Source organism: Jaculus jaculus, chromosome 2 (genome assembly GCF_020740685.1).
Source record: "Jaculus jaculus isolate mJacJac1 chromosome 2, mJacJac1.mat.Y.cur, whole genome shotgun sequence".
Taxonomy (NCBI): Eukaryota; Metazoa; Chordata; class Mammalia; order Rodentia; family Dipodidae; genus Jaculus; species Jaculus jaculus.
Window position 1 is genome coordinate 190337312 of NC_059103.1, and position 18349 is coordinate 190355660.

Consider the following 18349-nt stretch of genomic DNA (forward strand, 5'->3'; position numbering starts at 1 on the left):
GGGAGAGAAAATAAGCATGCCAGGGCCTCTAGCCATGGCAAATGAACTCCAGATGCATGTGCCACCTTGTATATGTGGCTTATATGGGTCCTGAGCAATTGAACCTGGGTCCTTTGGCTTTTTTTGCAGGCAAGTGCTTTAACCACCAAGCCATCTCTCCAGCCCTTATTCTAATTTTTTTTAAGTATTTTTTTTTTTAATTTACCTCTGCCTCCCAGGTGCTGGGATTAAAGGCGTGTGCCACCATGCCCGGCTGGGTGTTGGGTTTTTTAAGATAAGGTCTCACTGTGTTGCCCAGGCTGGATGCCAGCTGGAGATCCTCTCATCTCAGCATCCAGAGAGAATGTTGGGGTTACAGGAGTGTGCGGCCATACCTGGCTTTGTGAAGTAAAACAGAAAACGCATAAAAGCGAGCTTTATTGTTTTTTTTGTTTGTTTGTTTTCTTTTTACCTGCTGTGGGGTAGTGGGGACAGTTGTGAATGGCACAGTCAGGATCTGTGACCCTCAGGGGTAATGGGTTTGAAGAGGTGATTCCCCCCGGGCTCTGAGGGCGTGGTGCGTGTGTGGGCTTCTAGAAAAGTTACACAGTCCAGCTCTGTGGGCATCTGAGAGATCTCAGGGGAAAATACTGTCTAACGTTGGAAAACTAAGACTAGTGGTTTTTCCATACCCCCCCCCCCAAATACCACAAGTGTGGAAAGAAATGAGAGAAACGGTAACATTCCTTCTGTTCTCAGTACTGGACTTGCGCAGCGGTTCGGGCTCCACGTGGCTTTCTGCTCGCAGCTCGTGTCCGAGTCTCTGTACGTCTTTCAGTCCTTGCAGAGCTGAGTGACGTGTCGGTGTGCGTGAGACGTCAGATGTTTTTCCGCTCTTCATTAATACAGGCAGCTCCCAGTTGTCTGCTGTTGGCAAATAAATCACCCTACAAGTTGGCAGTTTCAATACCAGTGGTGTTTGCTCTCTCCAGGCTATGGCTTGTGTGGAATTTCCTCTGCTGGCTGCTGGAGGGTCAGCCCAAGGTGTCTGATGGGCCGGCAGGCTACAGATGGCCCCAGTCATGCGTCCTGAAGTTGGTGCCCGGCCTCCTTGGCTCTCCTTGCAGCCTCTACTCATCTATGAGGCTACGCCTGCTCCTTACATGATTTTTGGATGACATTCTAAAGGGCTAAAGACAAGAAGTTACAAAGCCTCCCACTAGAAGTCAGAGGCAGACACAAAGTGAGCCCAGGTTCAGGGGACCTTAGAACAGATTCAACCCCTCCAGCAAAGTGCAGGGACACCATGCTGCAAACATGCTTGAAGGAGGCCTTTTTTTTTTTTTTTTTTTTTTTAATTTTAATTCTAAAGGAAACTTTTGGGGCTGGAGAGATGGTTTAGCAGTAAAGCGCTTGCCTGTGAAGCCTAAGGACCCTGGTTCGAGGCTTGATTCCCCAGGACCCACGTTAGCCAGATGCACAAGGGGCGCACACGTCTAGAGTTCATTTGCAGTGGCTGGAGGCCCTTTCACTCTAGTTCAGGCTGAGCTGGAATTCACTATGTAGTCTCAGGGTGGCCTCGAACTCACAGCGATCCTCCTACCTTTGCCTTCCAAGTGCTGGGATTAAAGGCGTGCGCCACCATGCCGGGCTATCTAAAGGAGAGTTTATAAAATATTATTATTTTGTGTGTGTACAGGTGTGCACATACCATGACACGTGTGTGGAAGTCACAGGACAACCTTGGTATGTTGGTTCTCTCCTTCCACCTCATTTTTTTTTTTTTCCTTTTTGAGACTGAGTCTTGCTTGTTTTTTTTCCCACTGGGAAGACCAGTCTAGCTGGACCCCCAGAGCTTCAGGATTCTCCTGGCTCTGCCTCCTGTTGCCTAGGGGTTACAGACACATGTGACATTTGGCCCCCAACTTTAGAGGGATGGTGAGGATTTAAGGTCTGGTCAGCAGGATTGTGCAGCAAGAGCCTTTAACTGCTGAAACATTTCTTCAGCCCAGGCAAGGCCATTTGTACACATAATTGTCCAGTTTTGTTGGTTTTATTTTATTTTTTGCATGTAAGTGTATGTGTGTCTGTGTGGTGTGATATTTATGCATACATATTTGTCTGCTTTGTACATGTGTGGACGTGTGTGTCCATGGGTAAGGAGGCCAGAGGCTGATGTCAAATGTCAATCACTGTCCACTTTATTTTTGAACCTATTACTCACCAGTTCACCTAGACTAGCTGAACCCAAGGATCCTTCTGTCTCTGCCTCCGTGGCTCTGGGATTGTGGCCCACACTGCCCTGCCCGCCTTTTGCAGGTTGGAAATCAGAACTCAGGTCTTCCTGCTTGTTCAGGAAGCACTTTATCCACGGACCCATCTCCCTGGTCCCTAGAATGTCTTTATGATCGTCACTGTGTTGATATAAATGTGCTGGCATTATAGTAAATACAATCTTTATTGCCCCTAGCAAGCCGGCTGTTACTTTACCCTGGGAAAGCCTACTGGTAACTATTTATAAGGTAAATTTAAGTGAAAAAAAGGATTGACTTGGAAAAATGATAAGATGCTTTTTTTTCTTTTCTCTTTCTTTCTTTCTTTCTTTCTTTCTTTCTTTCTTTCTTTCTTTTTCTTTCTTTTTTTTTTTTGAGGTAGGGTCTCACTCTAGCTCAAACTGACCTGGAATTCACTTTGTATTCTCAGGCTGGCCTTAAACTCACAACACTCCTACCTCTGCCTCCCAAGTGCTGGGATTGAAGGCCGTGCGCCACCACACCCGGCTCCAAGGAGCTTTTAAATGAGCTATGTTACTTGCTAAATAAGGTTTTGAAATGAGGTCTGATATTTCCAGTAGCTTTTGTGAGTATTCTTGAACTGAGACCTGTTCTTTTGTTTTGTTGTTGAGGTGAGTCTTACGTCGTCAGGCTGCCCTCTGTGCACTTAGAACTCTGGGAATTTGCTTTTGTCATTGTTGCTAGAATTTTGGTTGGTTTGAGACAGATTGCTCTGTAGCCCAAACTTGGCACAAACTCACAATCCTCTTTCCTCACTCTCCAAAGTGTTGGGATTACAGACATGCTCCACTGCACCTAGTGAACTTTTGTGATTTTTTTTTCCCCCTTGAAGATTCATGCTGATAATTACAAGGAAGTAAAGCATTATCTTCCTCATTTAATATGAATTCATGGAACACTGAAGCAGCGAGATTCTATGTTTGTAGTTGAGCTGCGTCTGGGCCCAGGTCTCCTACTTGTTAATCTTTTGCTTCTTGTTGTTTTCCTTTCTTTCTTTCTTTTTTTTTTTTTTTTTTTTGGTTTTTGGAGGTGGGTTTTACTCTAGCTCAAGCTCTCCTAGAATTCACTTTTTTTTTTTTTTTTTTGGTTTTTCGAGGTAGGGTCTCACTCTAGCCCATGCTGACCCAGAATTCACTATGGAGTCTCAGGGTGGCCTTGAACTCACAGCAATCCTCCTACCTCTGCCTTCCGAGTGCTGGGATTAAAGGCATGCGCCACCACGCCCGGTTTTCCTTGTTTTTCAAGAGAAGGTCTCATTATAGTCTAGGCTGGCCTGGAGCTCATTGGGCAGTCCAGGCTAGCCTCAAAGGCATGGTAAACCCAAGCCTCCCACATATTAAGGTTATACGTGTGGGGCCGGGGAGATGGCTCCATGGTTAAGGGTGCTTGCTTGCAAAGAGTGCAAGCCTCGGTTTGATTTTAGTTCCCCATTACCCACATAAAGCCCGATACACGAAGTGACATACAAGCCAGGAGTTTGTTTGCAGTGGCAAGAGGCCCTGTTGTTTGTTCTTTCTCTCTCTCCCTTCCTCACTCCTTCTCTCTCTACTTATAAATAAATAAAAATATTTTAAAGACAGATTATTCATGTATATTCTTTCACCCAGTTTATGAGACCATACTGGGGCTTGTTGCTTTGAGGATTCTTGGAGGTGTGTTTGTATGGATCAAAGAACCAAAGCCAGGAGTATAGGTCTGGTCCTGGCAATCCCTGGGTCATGAATAATAATTGAAGTTGAGGGTAACTATTGCCCATTAACCATTAACTGAAAGCAGTCATAATTTATGGTCATGAACATCAATGTTTAGAAGGTAATTAAGGGACATAGCATATCCACTTGGCATGACAACAGCAGTAGCTTTTCCACTCTGGCGTATGACCTCTCCAGTCACAGCTGTTCCCCCCTCCCTGGGATCACAGCACCAAAAATGGGTTCCCACTGTTTTCGGTTCCTTCGATCCAATCAGAAAGCAGTTGATTGCCATGCTAACGGTTCTATCCCTATGGCATTCGTGAGCACATCTTGTCTGGTGTGTTAATACTGCAGCATGTAAGGTAAGGTGCATAACTGAAGTTGGCAACACCGCCTCTGACAGTCTGTACAGCATCAAAACAAGCCAGCAAGAAGGAAGCTTCCAGCAAAGTCCCAGATTGGTTGACCATGTTCTGTAACACAAGTTTGAGGCAATTATTGACTGACTGGCTCTCTGCGACAAAGTCTCATGTAGCCCAGGTTTCCTTAAACTTTCTTGTTTTTTTTTTTTTTTTTTTTTTTGGTTTGTTTGCTTTTTTTCCAGGTAGGGTTTCACTCTAGCCCAGGCTGACCTGGAATTCACTGTGGAGTCTCAGGGTGGCCTCGAACTCACGGCGATCCTCCTACCTCTGGAACCCCCCCCCCCAGTGTAGGGATTAAAGGCATGCACCACCATGTCTGGCTGTTTTTGTTTGTTTGTTTCATTTGCTTTTTCGAGGTAGGGTCTCACTCTAGCCCAGGCTGCACTGGAATTCACTATGGAGTCTCGGGGTGGCCTCGAACTCACCGCGATCCTCCTACCTCTGCCTCCTGAGTGCTGGGATTAAAGGCGTGCGCCACCACGCCCGGCTCCTTAAACTTTCTATGTAGCTAAAATGACCTTCAACCTCTACTCCTGCTGTCTCTAGCTCCCACTCAAGGGCTGTGATTATGGGCATGTGCCACCACATCTAGCAAACAATGGGATCTTTTTTGTTGTTGTTGTTATTTTATCAAGGTCAGGTCTTCCTCTGTTACTCTAGCCCAGCCCAGACTGACCTGGAACTCAGTCCTAGGCTGGCCTTGAACACACAGCATCCTCCTACCTAGACTCCTGAGTGCTGGGATTCAAGGTGTGTGCCACCATGCACGGCTGGGATCTTTACAAGCAGTGGCAATGGCCTATATTGTTTTGGGACCTCCCTGTCCAACATTTTCTAGGGAGGTAACCTATGTGTAGCACTGAGATTCTCCTCCAATAACATAATGGCTTTTAAAAATATGTATATATTAATCTGAGAGAGACAGAGAGTCAGGGAGAGAGAGAATGGGCACACCCAGGGTCTCTAGCCACTGCAAACAAACTCCAGACATATGTGCCACCTTGTGCATTTGGCTTTACGTAGGTACTGGGAATTGAACCTTGGCTTTGTAGCCTTAACCGCTCAGCTATCTCTCCAGCCCCATAATGGCTTTTGAGCATGACTTTCCCCATCCAGCCAGGGTGCTTGCACTGTGCACTGCGGTCTCCTTAGCTGATGTTCTGTGTTTATAGACACAGGCTGTTACAGGGCTGGTTGCAGTGACTCTGTCTTGGCCTAACCCACTTATAAGACTTTCAAGAATGTCACAGCTGTGCCTGGACCCTGGACCCTCTACAGACTGATGGTTCATTCTCCCTCCTTCAGTAGTGCTTTCCCATCTTTCAGATGCTTGTGTAAATCTGTAAGACACGCCAGCCCTCTATCCGAGGTGAGAAGATCCTGGCTCGCTTCTCCACGGTGAGAAAGACGTGCGTGTGGATAGACGAGACGGGAACAGTGGCACGTGGTGTCCCCTGGGTGAGGGCAGTGTCAGCAGGCACTAATGGTATTGCTGTCAGACTGAGTGAAGGCTGTGACCTGTGTGCCATTCTGTCACACGTGGGTGCCCAGGAGGAGACCCGTGGCTCCAGTGAGAGCTATTCAGGAAACGCGAGGATAGACTAGAGGATTGAAGAAAGGCTAGGGCAAGCATGGTGGCGCATGCCCGGAATCCCAACACTCTGGAAGAAGAGGGAGGAGGATTGCTGCAAGATACACGGCAGCTTGGCTTGGCTAAGTGATTCTGAGCTTAGCGAGGGCAAGATGGGCAAGTGTGAGAAGCAAGCTGTGACGACAGCTGCATTGTACAGGAGTCACTTGTGCAACTGGGATAGTCGGCTCAGGCTATATTACAACAATACCACACATTAGGTGGCGTAAACACCAAACAATTGAGGCTGTGGAGATAGCTCAGTGGGTAGAGCACTTTCCATGCAAGTGTGGGCACATGATTTCGGATCCCATGTAAATTCCAAAAGCTGTGGCCAGCTTCTGCAGTCCCTGCACAGTGGCAGCCAGGTAGGAGGAGGTAGAGATCGAATTTCCCAGAAGCTCATAGATCAGCAGCCTGCTGAACCCAAGAGTGGACCAGCAACCCTACTTCAAACCAGGTGATGGCAAAGACGGACAGACACCCTCTGACCTCCACATGTGTACTATGGCATGCAAACATACCCAAACTCACACATGTGAACAGGTGTACACACATACACACCAACAAACACTTGGGAAGTTCAGATCAAGGTTCTGCTGAGGGCCTGATTCCTGTTTGCAAAGGGCTATCTCCTTGCTGTGTCTTCGTATGAAGGGAGCAGAGAGGGAAGAAGCCAGGTCTTTTGTGTCTCTCCTAACCCCACGGTGAATACAGCCTTACACGCTAATTACCCTGTCCCCCAGGTCCCCATCTCTAATTATCATCACACTAGTGACTATGATTCAACACGTGATCCAGGCACGGGGGTGCACACCTGCAATCCCAGAACTTGGGATCTAGAGGCAAGAGAATCAGGAGTTCAAGTCCAGCCTGGGCTACATAAGACCATGTTTCCCCCACCACCAAAAAAAAAAAAACAGAAGGGGAAAGAGGAAAATAGAGGGAGGGAGGGAGGAAGAGGGAGAGAGATTAAACCCAGAGCCTTTTCCATGCTAGGTAAGTACTCTGTTACTGAGTTATACCCTCAATTTTACAACTACTTTTTTGTTTGTTTGTTCATTTTGTTTTTCTAGGTAGGGTCTCACTCTAACCCAGGCTGACCTAGAATTCACTGTGTAGTCTCAGGGTGGCCTCAAACTCACAGCGAGCCTCCTATCTCTGCCTCCCCAGTGCTGGGATTAAAAGGTGTGCGCCACCATACCCAGCCACAATTACTTCCAAGATGGCTGATTAAAACAAATTCTAGCTGGGTGTGGTGGTGCACACCTTTTAATCCCAACACTGGGGAGGCAGAGATAGGAGGCTCGCTGTGAGTTTGAGGCCACCCTGAGACTACACAGTGAATTCTAGGTCAGCCTGGGTTAGAGTGAGACCCTACCTAGAAAAACAAAATAATTAAATAAAATTAACAAAAAACAGTCTATGGATGCTAGACATTTAGAGAAAAGACATTTGGTTTATCTTCAGAAGCAGACCCTCTGTCAGAATTTACATGTGAGGCAGTGGTAACAGCCACATCTGTCTGTCTGACAAGTCTGTTGTGATACTTCACAGAAGCCTATGAGATCAGATTTCAAATGAGCTGATTCCCTCTGATGTACATTTGCTTTGTTTCCCCCTTTTCCTCCCCAGGCTGATGAGCCCTGAGATGACACTCCTGCAGCCCAGAGAGGAGGAGGGAGTGAAGTACGAACGTACCTTCATGGCGTCGGAATTCCTGGATTGGTTGGTGCAGGAAGGTGAGGCCACGACCCGGAAAGAGGCCGAGCAGCTGTGCCAGCGGCTAATGGAGCACGGCATCATACAGCATGGTGAGTGTATCGGTCAGCATCTGCTCGGTGACAAACAAGCCCGCAGCCTTGTGGCTTAGAACAACACACATGGATTCCTCGTGTGTGAGTCTGTAAGTAAGCAAGCTGCACATCTTTGGACACAGTGTGACTTGCTTACAAGTTGGGAGTTCACTTCAGAATTGCGTGTCCTGCCTTTTCACACTAAATCTTTTTGTGTTGTGGGGGGGGGGCTCGAGGTAGGGTGTCACTCTAGTCCAGGCTGACCTGGAATTCACTGTGTAGTCTCAGGGTGGCCTCGAACTCATGGCGATCCTCCTACCTCTGCCTTCCTAGTGCTGGGATTAAAGGCGTACGCCACCACGCCCGGCTTTCACACTAAATCTAAGACAAATGGGATATGTTCTTTAGGTGAGGTTTCTGCCCATGCTGAAGAGGGCAGGCAGCTTTCTGTAGTGTTTCAAAGCTGTGTACAGATGTGATTTAACATCACGACTCCATAGCCAACTGGCCAAAGCCGATCATGTAATCAAATCTAACGTCCATGGTCTTGGGACGTAATGCTTGGGAAAGGAGATTGAAAATTTCCTGAACCGTACTTTAAGTTGCTACAGTAGAGAACACAAAGGGATATCACAAAATTTTCTTTTCCTTATGGGGTGGGTTGTAATGATATAATAAAACCTTGTGATTAAGAACTGTGTGTGTAATCATTGCTATATAACAAAGAACTTTACAACTTAATATAGAGCACATGATACCAAAACTCAGTGGCATAAAACAATGAACGTTATGTGACATATTACCTCACCCCACCTCTTTAGGTCGGGGTTTGGAGAGAGACTTAGCTGGGCGGGGCTGCTTGAGGTCTCACTTGAGGCTGAAGTCACAGCGTCAGCCAGGAATTTGGCCATTTGAAGATGTGAAAGGCTGGGACGGATCGTCTCCTGGATGGCTCACTTGTTCCCTGCCCTGGGGGTTGTGGCTGTTGAAGGAGGCGCTAGTCCATGTCTGTGTGAACTTCTTCATCAGGTCGCCCGAGACTTGTGACGTGAGAGGCTGTCTTCCTCTGGCATGAGTGAGCACTGAGAGCAAAAGCAGAACACATACTTTTTTTTTTTTTTTTTTTTTTCAAGGTAGGATCTCAGTCTAGCCTAGGCTGACCTGGAATTCACTATGTAGTCTCAGGGTAGTCTTGAATTCATGGTGATCCTCCTACCTCTGCCTCCCAAGTGCTGGGATTAAAGGCATGCATGCCTGTCCCATCATGTTTTGTTTTTTTGTTTTAATGGATTCTTTTTTATTTTTATTTATTTATTAGAGAGACAGAGAGAGTGAGAATGGACACACCCAGGGCCTCTATCCACTGCAAACAAACTCCAGATGTATGTTCCACCAAGCATCTGGCTTACGTGGGACCTGGAGAATCGAACCTGGGTCCTTATGCTTCGCAGGCAAGTGCCTTAACCGCTAAGCTGTCTCTCCAGCCCCCATCGTGCTTATTTTAATGAGAGAGAGAGAACTGGCATGCAAGGGCCTTAGCCACTGAAAACCTACTCCAGACACATGTGCCATCCCGTGTGTGTGTGTTACTTTGTGCATCTGGCTTACATGGGATTTGGGGTATCGAACCTGAGTCCTTAGGCTTTGCAGGCAAGTTCTTTAACTACAAAGCTATCTCTCCATCCCCATCGTGTTTGTTTTTTTTAACCACTTTGTAAGTCACATATTATCATTTCCTCAATAATCTATTGATGACATGTTCAGCCATGATTCATGTGGAAGAGTACTAGCTATGTGAGGATGAAGGTCAGGGTGTCAGGCTGCATGTGAACCATCTTGGTGGCTGGCTGTCCTAAGAGTGCAACCTCTGGAATCCCAGCTCCAGTAGGGTCAGAAGTGACCTCATAGGGCAGCTATAGAACGAGGAGGGTAGATATAAAACACTTGGTTCAGGATACCCTACTTACTAATGACCTAGTCAATTCATTTAACTGCAAGGTGTAGGCTTGAGACAGCGAGGAAGGGGTGGTCATTTCAGCCTGAGTCCACATGTAAGGTGATCTTTGAGTCACTCTGTGGCCTTTCTCCTCTAACTCTATTCCCTTCTAAGTCAGGAATTTCTGTCTCAAGGTTTGGAAGGTAACAGTTAATTATAAAGATGAAAGAGGGCTGGAGAGATGGCTTAGCGGTTAAGCGCTTGCCTGTGAAGCCTAAGGACTCCGGTTGGAGGCTCGGTTCCCCAGGTCCCACGTTAGCCAGATGCACAAGGGGGTGCACGCGTCTGGAGTTCATTTGCAGAGGCTGGAAGCCCTGGCGCGCCCATTCTCTCTCTCTCCCTCTATCTGTCTTTCTCTCTATGTCTGTCACTCTCAAATAAATAAATAAAAAATGAACAACAAAAAAAAATTTAAAAAAAATAAAGATGAAAGAAAATTTAGGAATTACTTGGAACAATGACTTATAAACTTCAGGGCTGGGGAGATGGATTAGTGGTTGGGGCACTTGCCTGAAAAGCCAAAGGACCCAGGTTTGTTTCCCCAGGACCCATGTCAGCTGGATGCACAGTGTGGCGCATGCGTCTGGAATTTGTTTGCAGTGGCTGGAGGCCCTGGCGTGCTCATTCTATCTCTCTCTGTCTCTATCTTCTTCTTTTCTGCTTCCTCCTCCTCCTTTTTCCCCTCTTTCTTCCTCTCTCACTCTGTCAAGTAAATAAATAAAAATTTTAAAAATATATTAAATATATGAAAACATGTTTTATATGTATAAAAACTTTAGAATATATCCTTTTAGTTGCTCATGACATAATTTTAGAAATTATTTCCAGCTTTTAAAACTGTAAGTTCTGGGGCTAGTGAAATGGCTTGGTGGCTAAGGCATTTGCCTGCAAAGCCTAAAGCCCTCAGTTCAATTCCCCAGGACCCATGTAAGCCAGATGCACAAGGGGACGCATGCATCTGGAGTTTATTTGTAGAGGCTAAAGGCCCTGGCAAACCCATTATATCTCTCTCTCTCCCTCCCTCCCTCTCTCTCTCTCTCTCTCTCTCCATATATATATATATATATATATATATATATATATATATATATGCCTTTCTCTCTCCCTCTCTCTCTGTCTCTCTCACTCTCACTCTCTCTCTCAAATAAATGAAGAAATAAATAAAATAGTTTTTAAAAAACAGTAAGTTCTGGCCAGGCGTGGTGGCACACTCCTTTAGTCCCAGCACTCAGAGGCAGAGGTAGGAGGATCACCATGAGCTCAAGGCCACCCCAAGACTACATAGTAAATTCTAGGTCAGCCTGAGCTAGAGTGAGACCATACCTTGGGAAAAAAAAAAAGAAAGAAAGAAAGAAAAAGAAAACAAACAAACAAAAAAGATCTCATGGTAGTACCCTCCCTCCCCCCACTTTCCCCTTTGAAACTCCACTTTCCATCATCTCCCCTCCCCATCTCAATCAGTCTCTTTTATTTTGATGTCATCATCTTTTCCTCCTAGTATGATGGTCTTGTGTAGATAGTGTCAGGCACTGTGAGATCATGGAGATCCAGGCCATTTTGTGCCTGGAAGAGTGCATTATAAGGAGTCTTACTCTTCCTTTGGCTCTTACATTCTTTCCACCGCCTCTTCCACAATAGACCCTGAGCCTTAGAAGGTGTGATAGAGATGTTTCAGTGCTGAGCACTCTTCTGTCACTTCTTAGCACCATGATGCCTTCTGAGTCATCCCAAGGTCACTGCCATCTGGAAAGAGAAGCCTCTCTAACCAAAAGTGAGATTAGCATTAATATATGGGTATGAACATTAAGAGAAGTGTTTACTGAGCAGTTTGGTGAGCATAGTATATACATTTAGCCAGACTTCAGCAGACGTTACACCCCTAGGGCTCATGACTGCCCCTGCAGTAGGTTTTCAGTATTAGGAATGTATTCCCTCCCATGGAATGGGCCTCTAGTCTAATTAGAAGGCAGTTGGTTTTCCCCATAACAGACATGCCACTATTGCACCCATTGGCTCATTTGGCCTGTCTGGCAAAATTTAAGGCTTGTTGAGTACCTTCACTGGTGATTTCTCTCTCTCCCATTGGACTGCATGCTGCATGGCTTCTTCCAGCTTTCTGTCAGCTGGTCTACATGGAGGAGGTTTTCAGCTCAGTTCCAGCAGGATTTCTCAGTGACCTTGCAGCCCAAGTATGTGGAGTCTTCAGAAATAGGGTCTAACCATTTATTTCTGGTGGGAAAACAAGAGCCTTGGAAATGGCCTGTAATGTTTTGGGGGTTGTTTTGTTTTTTGAGTAAGGTCTCACTCTAGTCCAGGCTGACCTGGAATTCACTATGTAGTCTCAGGGTGGCCTCGAACTCACACTGAACCTCCTATCTCTGCTGGGATTAAAGGCTTGTGCTACCAATCCCTGCCTGACAATGTGGTTTTATAATGCTGTAATTGCCGTAAAAGTGAACGATAGAAGATAAAATGAATAAAGACATTCTTGATAGCAAATTTGAACCACGGAAACACTTTGGCATGATTTCAGGAGTATTTTGTGTACAGAAGCTTGGGTTTCCAAGGGAGCTCCGGTTCCCCACGAGACCACCACTAATCACCAACTTGGAAACTTGGAGTTATGAACATAGAGCTGCCATATCTCCACCTGTGAGAGACTGGGATAAGTGCCAGCTAATAATTAATTTCAGAGGTTAAACATTAAAGAAAGCCAGTCTTTGATAGGAAACCCCTTTTATTCAGAAAGCTTCTTAAGTTAAAACCAGTCCATGTTAACATCAGGTCCACTTTTGAAATCCTGACTAGGTTCATCTGTGAGTGGAAAATCTTGGTCTGTTGTTAAAGCAGAATTTGTAAGATGAGTAATTAGCTGGCATTATTCACATTCATGATAGGTTTGTGCCTGTGCAAGCATATGTACACACACACACACACACACACACATACACACACACACACACACACACACACACATACAAAAGTGCATATATTGAACATATAGATACGTAGTTTCCTAGCTTCTTTGTCTGTGTCTTGCATGCTTTCCTTTTTTTTTAAATTTTTTTTTATTTTTTTTAAATTTTATTTATTTATTTATTTGAGAGTGACAGACACAGAGAGAAAGACAGAGGGAGAGAGAGAGAATGGGCGCGCCAGGGCTTCCAGCCTCTGCAAATGAACTCCAGACGCGTGTGCCCCCTTGTGCATCTGGCTAACGTGGGACCTGGGGAACCGAGCCTCGAACCGGGGTCCTTAGGCTTCACAGGCAAGCACTTAACCGCTAAGCCATCTCTCCAGCCCTTTTTGTTTGGAATTTTTTAAAAAATTATTATTTTTTATTTATTTATTTGAGACAGAGAGAAAGAAGCAGAGAGAGAGAGAAAGGGAGAGAATGGGCATGTCAGGGCTTCCAGCCACTGCAAACGAATTCCAGACGTGTGCCCCCCTTGTGCATCTGGCTAATGTGGGTCCTGGGGAATCGAGCCTCAAACCGGGGTCCTTAGGCTTCAAAGGCAAGCGCTTAACCGCTAAGCCACTTCTCCAGCCCTTTTTTGGAATTAAAACAATATATTTTATTTACTTATTTGACAGAGAAAGAGATGGGTTGGGGTGGAGAATGGGCGTGCCAGGGCCTCCAGCCACTGCAAACAAACTACAGACATGTGCACTATTGTGCATCTGGTTTATGTGGGTCCTGGGAAATCGAACCTTGAATATTTATTTATTTATTTATTTATTTGAGAGAGAAAGAGAGAGGAAGAGGCAGATAGAAAGTGAGAATGGGCATTCCAGGGCCTCTAGCCATTGCAAACTAACTACAGACGTATGTGTCTCCTTGTGCATGTTGCATTCAGGTTCGCATTGCTGGTAGAAATCACCCAAGAGCAGCTTGTGGCTCATAGGCTCGAGGGGAACCTCCACAATGGCAGGGGAAAACAATGGCGTAAACAGAGAGTGGACATCACCCCCTGGCCACCATAAGGTAGACAATAGCAACAGGAGAGTGTGCCAAACACTGGCATGGGGAAGCTGGCTAAAATACCCATAAGCCCGCCCCCAAGAGCAAGAGATGTTAATTCCCAAATCTCCATCAGCGGGAACCTAGCATTCAGAACACCTGTTTATGGGGGACACCTGAATCAAACCCCCACAACCACAAAGCCATTTCCCCTGCCACTGCATCATGCTTTTGTGATCCTGAGGATGGAGCCTAGGGCCTCACATATACTAGGAAATGCCTTAACAGTGAGCTATCGATCCAGTCCTGTGTGTGTGTGTGTGTGTGTCTGTGTGTGTGTGTGTGCGTGCGCGCGCGCGCCCATGCACACACTCATTCACATGGGCTTTGAAACAGTCTTATTATGTAATGACGGCCTGTCTGAAACTCATCACGTAGCCCATGCTCACCTCACATATACTATAATCCTCCTGCCGCAGCCTTCTGAGTGCTGGGATTATAGGGATGAACCATGACACCCAGCTCCAGATCTGTCTGTTTTCAGGTTCTTTCTTTTGAGACAGTCTTACCAAACTTCCCTGGTTAGCCTTGAACTCTGCCTATATCCCAGGCACACCTTGAACTTGCAATCTTCCTGTCTCAGCCTCCCAAGTTGCGGGTTTACAGGCCTGCACCATAGGTCGAACTTTCTAGTCTATTATGGCATTGATCTTTATTCTGGGCTGAGACGAAAGATTTTCATATTTTGATAGCTAATATGTTTGTTTCACACCATACATATATGTATAAATTAATTAAATAATAAATAATATAACTAGTAAATTAAGTAATAAGTAAATAATAAATTATATATGTGTATAAATAATAAATTATATATATATATATATAAAATTTGGGGAAAATATATATTTTTCCCCAAATTAAGTCCTTGAAGTGCCAGGCATGGTGGTCCATGCCAGTCTGGGGTTGGGCCTAGGCTTGTTACAGCCAGTTGTCCCCTTGCCAGAGTTCAGCTCACTCTCGCTTCTGTGGCAGAAGTGACGTGCAGCTTCTGCCCATGCTTCTCCCTGCCATCCCTGAAGTTTCCCCTTGAGACTAGAAGCCAAAAGAAACCCTTCCCTGCTATAAGGTGCTCTTGGGCAGGTGCTTTGTCCCAACAAGAAGGTGGAAACAGCAACGCTTTTTCTGAAAAACAATCATAATCTTTGCACCAATTATTGTGGCATTATGATCACAACTTTATAGTGTAAAACATCTGAAGTTTAAAGCCTTTAACATATGTTCTCAAGGTTTCCCAGATAGACGGTGGCCAGTAGACACTGCATCTGTGAAAGAGGCTTGCCTTGACCCAGTCTCTCCCTGTGCAGTGAGATGTGGCACCTGGCACGTGGAATGAGCCCAGCTGCTGGAAGTTACACAGATTATATTTTGAGCCCAGCTCCTTATTGACTGTGTAACCAGGCTTATATATAACTTATTATAACTTTCCCATTGCACGGATGTATCAATTAATGAAATTAGAATCCACTTTATACCTTTTTGTTTGTTTGTTTGTTTGTTTTGTTTTTTATTTTTCAAGGTAGGGTCTCACACTAGCCCAGGCTGATCTGAAATTCATTATGGAGTCTCAGGGTGGCCTTGAACTCATGGCGATCCTCCTACCTCTGCCTCCCGAGTGCTGGGATTAAAGGTGTGTGCCACCACGCCCAGCTGTCTTGTTTTGTTTTTTGAGGTTGGGTCTCACTCTAGCCCAGGCTGACCCCGGAATTCACTCTGTCTTCTCAGGGTGGCCTTGAACTCATGGAGATCCTCCTACCTCTGCCTCCTGAGTGCTGGGATTAAAGGCGTGAGCCACCACGCCCCGGTCACTTTATACCTTTTGAGAGTAAGAAGGATTGTATGCAAGGATATTCAGAGGGGCTGGCGAGAAGAAAAGGCGACATCAGGTGAAGTGTGGAGGAGGCAGCTCCTGCTTCCTGCCGTGCCGCATACGGACACGTGTCCAGTGCCTCTGCCCAAGGAAACCCTGCTGGGATCCAGAGACCAGAGGGTTTTACTGGGACCTGCGTCTCATAGATACACCGTCTGCTTACTAGGTCACGAGTACAGCTTTCCAGACTCTCTGAAGGCAAACACTGCTCCCCATAAACCATACTCCACAGGCACCTGGGCAGTCTGAGCTGGTGTGCTTCAGTGCCACAGATAAGCAGACGGGCCTTATCATCATTTAGTGACTTAGGGAACCTTCTAAAAGCCAAGTTCCCAGATGCTCCCCGTGGGCCAGCCCTGCAAGTAGGCGCTTCCCCGTGGGGCTGCTATACTTACTCGGTCTGCAGCACGGTATTACGGTGAGAAGCAAATGCTAGCATCTGGCCAAAGCTTGAAGCCTAGTTCTAACCCCAGGGGCTTCAGCGCCAAGCTATTGGATATGCTCTGGTCACCCATAAATCACAGTGCACATTTATAGAGGCGCAGCTGTGTTGGAGCCACGGTTGTTCTCTGATCCTCTACGTGTTTTTCTTAGTAACTCTAGTTAGGAAGTACATGTGTGGTGGTTAATGTTGTCAACTTGATTGGATCTAGAATCATTCAGGAGGCAAATCTCTGTGCATGTCTGTGAGCGCTTTTAGACTAGGTTAATTAAGGTGGGAGACCCACCCTAACAGTGGGTGGCACCATTGCTTGGGCTGGGGTCCCTGACTGAATAAGCAGGAGAGAGCTTGCCCAACACCAGCATCCTTCACTTTGCTTCCTGACCACAGGCGGGCTGCTTTATTCTGCCACTGTTGTGAGATCTGATTGGGTAGCTTGCTGAAGATGACTTAGTACGTGATAAATTTAAGATTCAGTTCAAGGCAGTCTAGCTTCAGAGCCTGTCTCAAGAGCAGATGCTAACTGTTAGTCCCACTAGACTGGGGAAAAGACTCCAGAATTTTATTGCATCAGCTCACACAGCCTGGCAGATGTTGCAACTATTAAAAGAATTGTGAGCCCCGTAAAATCTCCAAGATTCCCTTTCCCCCCAAATAGTCACTGAGTACATTGGGTTTTTGTGCAAACCATCACAAGTAGGGCGGACACACTTTTCCTCATATTAAATATTTTCGCCAACTGCCTAAGCCGTCAGCCAGTTATCTTAGCTGTAAATGGAGGGAGATGGAAACCAGATAATCACTTGGGTAAATCTCTCACAGCTGCAACAGCTGACCCGGATAATCAGGCTGCTGCGGCTGCATCCAAGCGTCGTTTCCTCTCTCTCAGCATTAGTCAGAGCGGTTCATCAGGATCGACACTTGATAAACCTCTTTCGTTCCCTTTGTTAGATACATGAACACACATGCACACATTGTGCAGTACACAAAGAAGCAATTTCACATATATTATTTGTTCAGTCCCCCCAGCTGTCTGAAGGGAATTACAGTGATTCCATCTGCTAGTGGAAGACAGTTGCTTGAGACATTTACCCTGAGAGCCAAGAAGAAAGAATTGGGGAGGCAAGATGCCAGGTCCGGGCAGGAATTGATGACACCTTTCCAGTAATCAAGGTCATTGACTGAGTGCAGTCTTAGCCTTCAAAAGCCCAGATAGATAGATAGATAGATAGATAGATAGATAGATAGATAGATGATAAATAGATGAAAGGGAGGAGAGTGAAAGATTGAGCTTAAAAATAAGATTGTGTAGGTTGGAGAGATGGCTTAGCAGTCAAGGCACTTGCCTGCAAAGCCTAAGGGCTCAGGTTCGATTCTCCAGGTCCCAGGTAAGCCAGATGCACATGGTGGCGCATGTGTCTGGAGTTTGTTTGCTGTGGCTAGAGGCCCTGGCACGCCTATTCTCACTCACTCTCTCTCTCTCTCTTTGTCTCAAATAATAAAGAAATAAATAAAATATTTTTTAAAATAAGATTGTGAGGCTAGAGAGATGGTTTAGTGGTTAAGATGCTTGCTTGCAAAGCCAAAAGACTTAGGTTCGATTCCCCAGGACCTACGTAAGCCAGATGTACAAGGGGGCACATGTGTCTGGAATTCGTTTGCAGTGGCTGAAGGCCCAGGTATGCCCATTTTTTCTCTCCCTCTCTCTGCCTCTTTCTCTTTCTAATAAATAAATAGAAATTTAAAAAAATTAAATGAAACTGTGCAGGGGAAAAATAATTCTCACGAGCCGGGCGTAGTGGTGCACATCTTTCTTTAATCCCAGCACTCGGGAGGCAGAGGTAGGAGGATTGCCATGAGTTCGAGGCCACCCTGAGACTCCATAGTGAATTTCAGGTCAGCCTGGGCTAGAGTGAGACCCTACCTTGAAAAACCAAAAGAAAATAATAATAATAATAATAATAATAATAATAATAATAATTCTCACTACTCTTCATGCCTTCTTTCTTTCTTTTTTTTGTGGGGGAGGGAGTTTAGGTAGGGTCTCTCATAGTAGACCAGGCTGACCTGGAATTAACCATGTAATTTCAGGCTGGCCTTGAACTCACAGTGATACTTCTACTTCAGCCTCCCAAGTGCTGGGATAAAAGACATGTGCCACCACGCCCAGCTTCCCCACATACAAGAGGGATCTTTTGTATACAT

At 45.8% G+C, this 18349-nt stretch overlaps 1 protein-coding gene across 1 annotated transcript in view; it reads left to right on the plus strand.

Moving 5' to 3' along the window:
- Positions 1-18349, plus strand: part of Deptor (DEP domain containing MTOR interacting protein) — a 211347-nt gene that overhangs the window by 101745 nt on the left and 91253 nt on the right. Inside the window, exon 4 of the mRNA XM_004661367.2 lies at positions 7655-7833. Coding sequence (XP_004661424.2) covers positions 7655-7833 — 179 coding nt within the window. The remainder of the gene's footprint in view (positions 1-7654; positions 7834-18349) is intronic.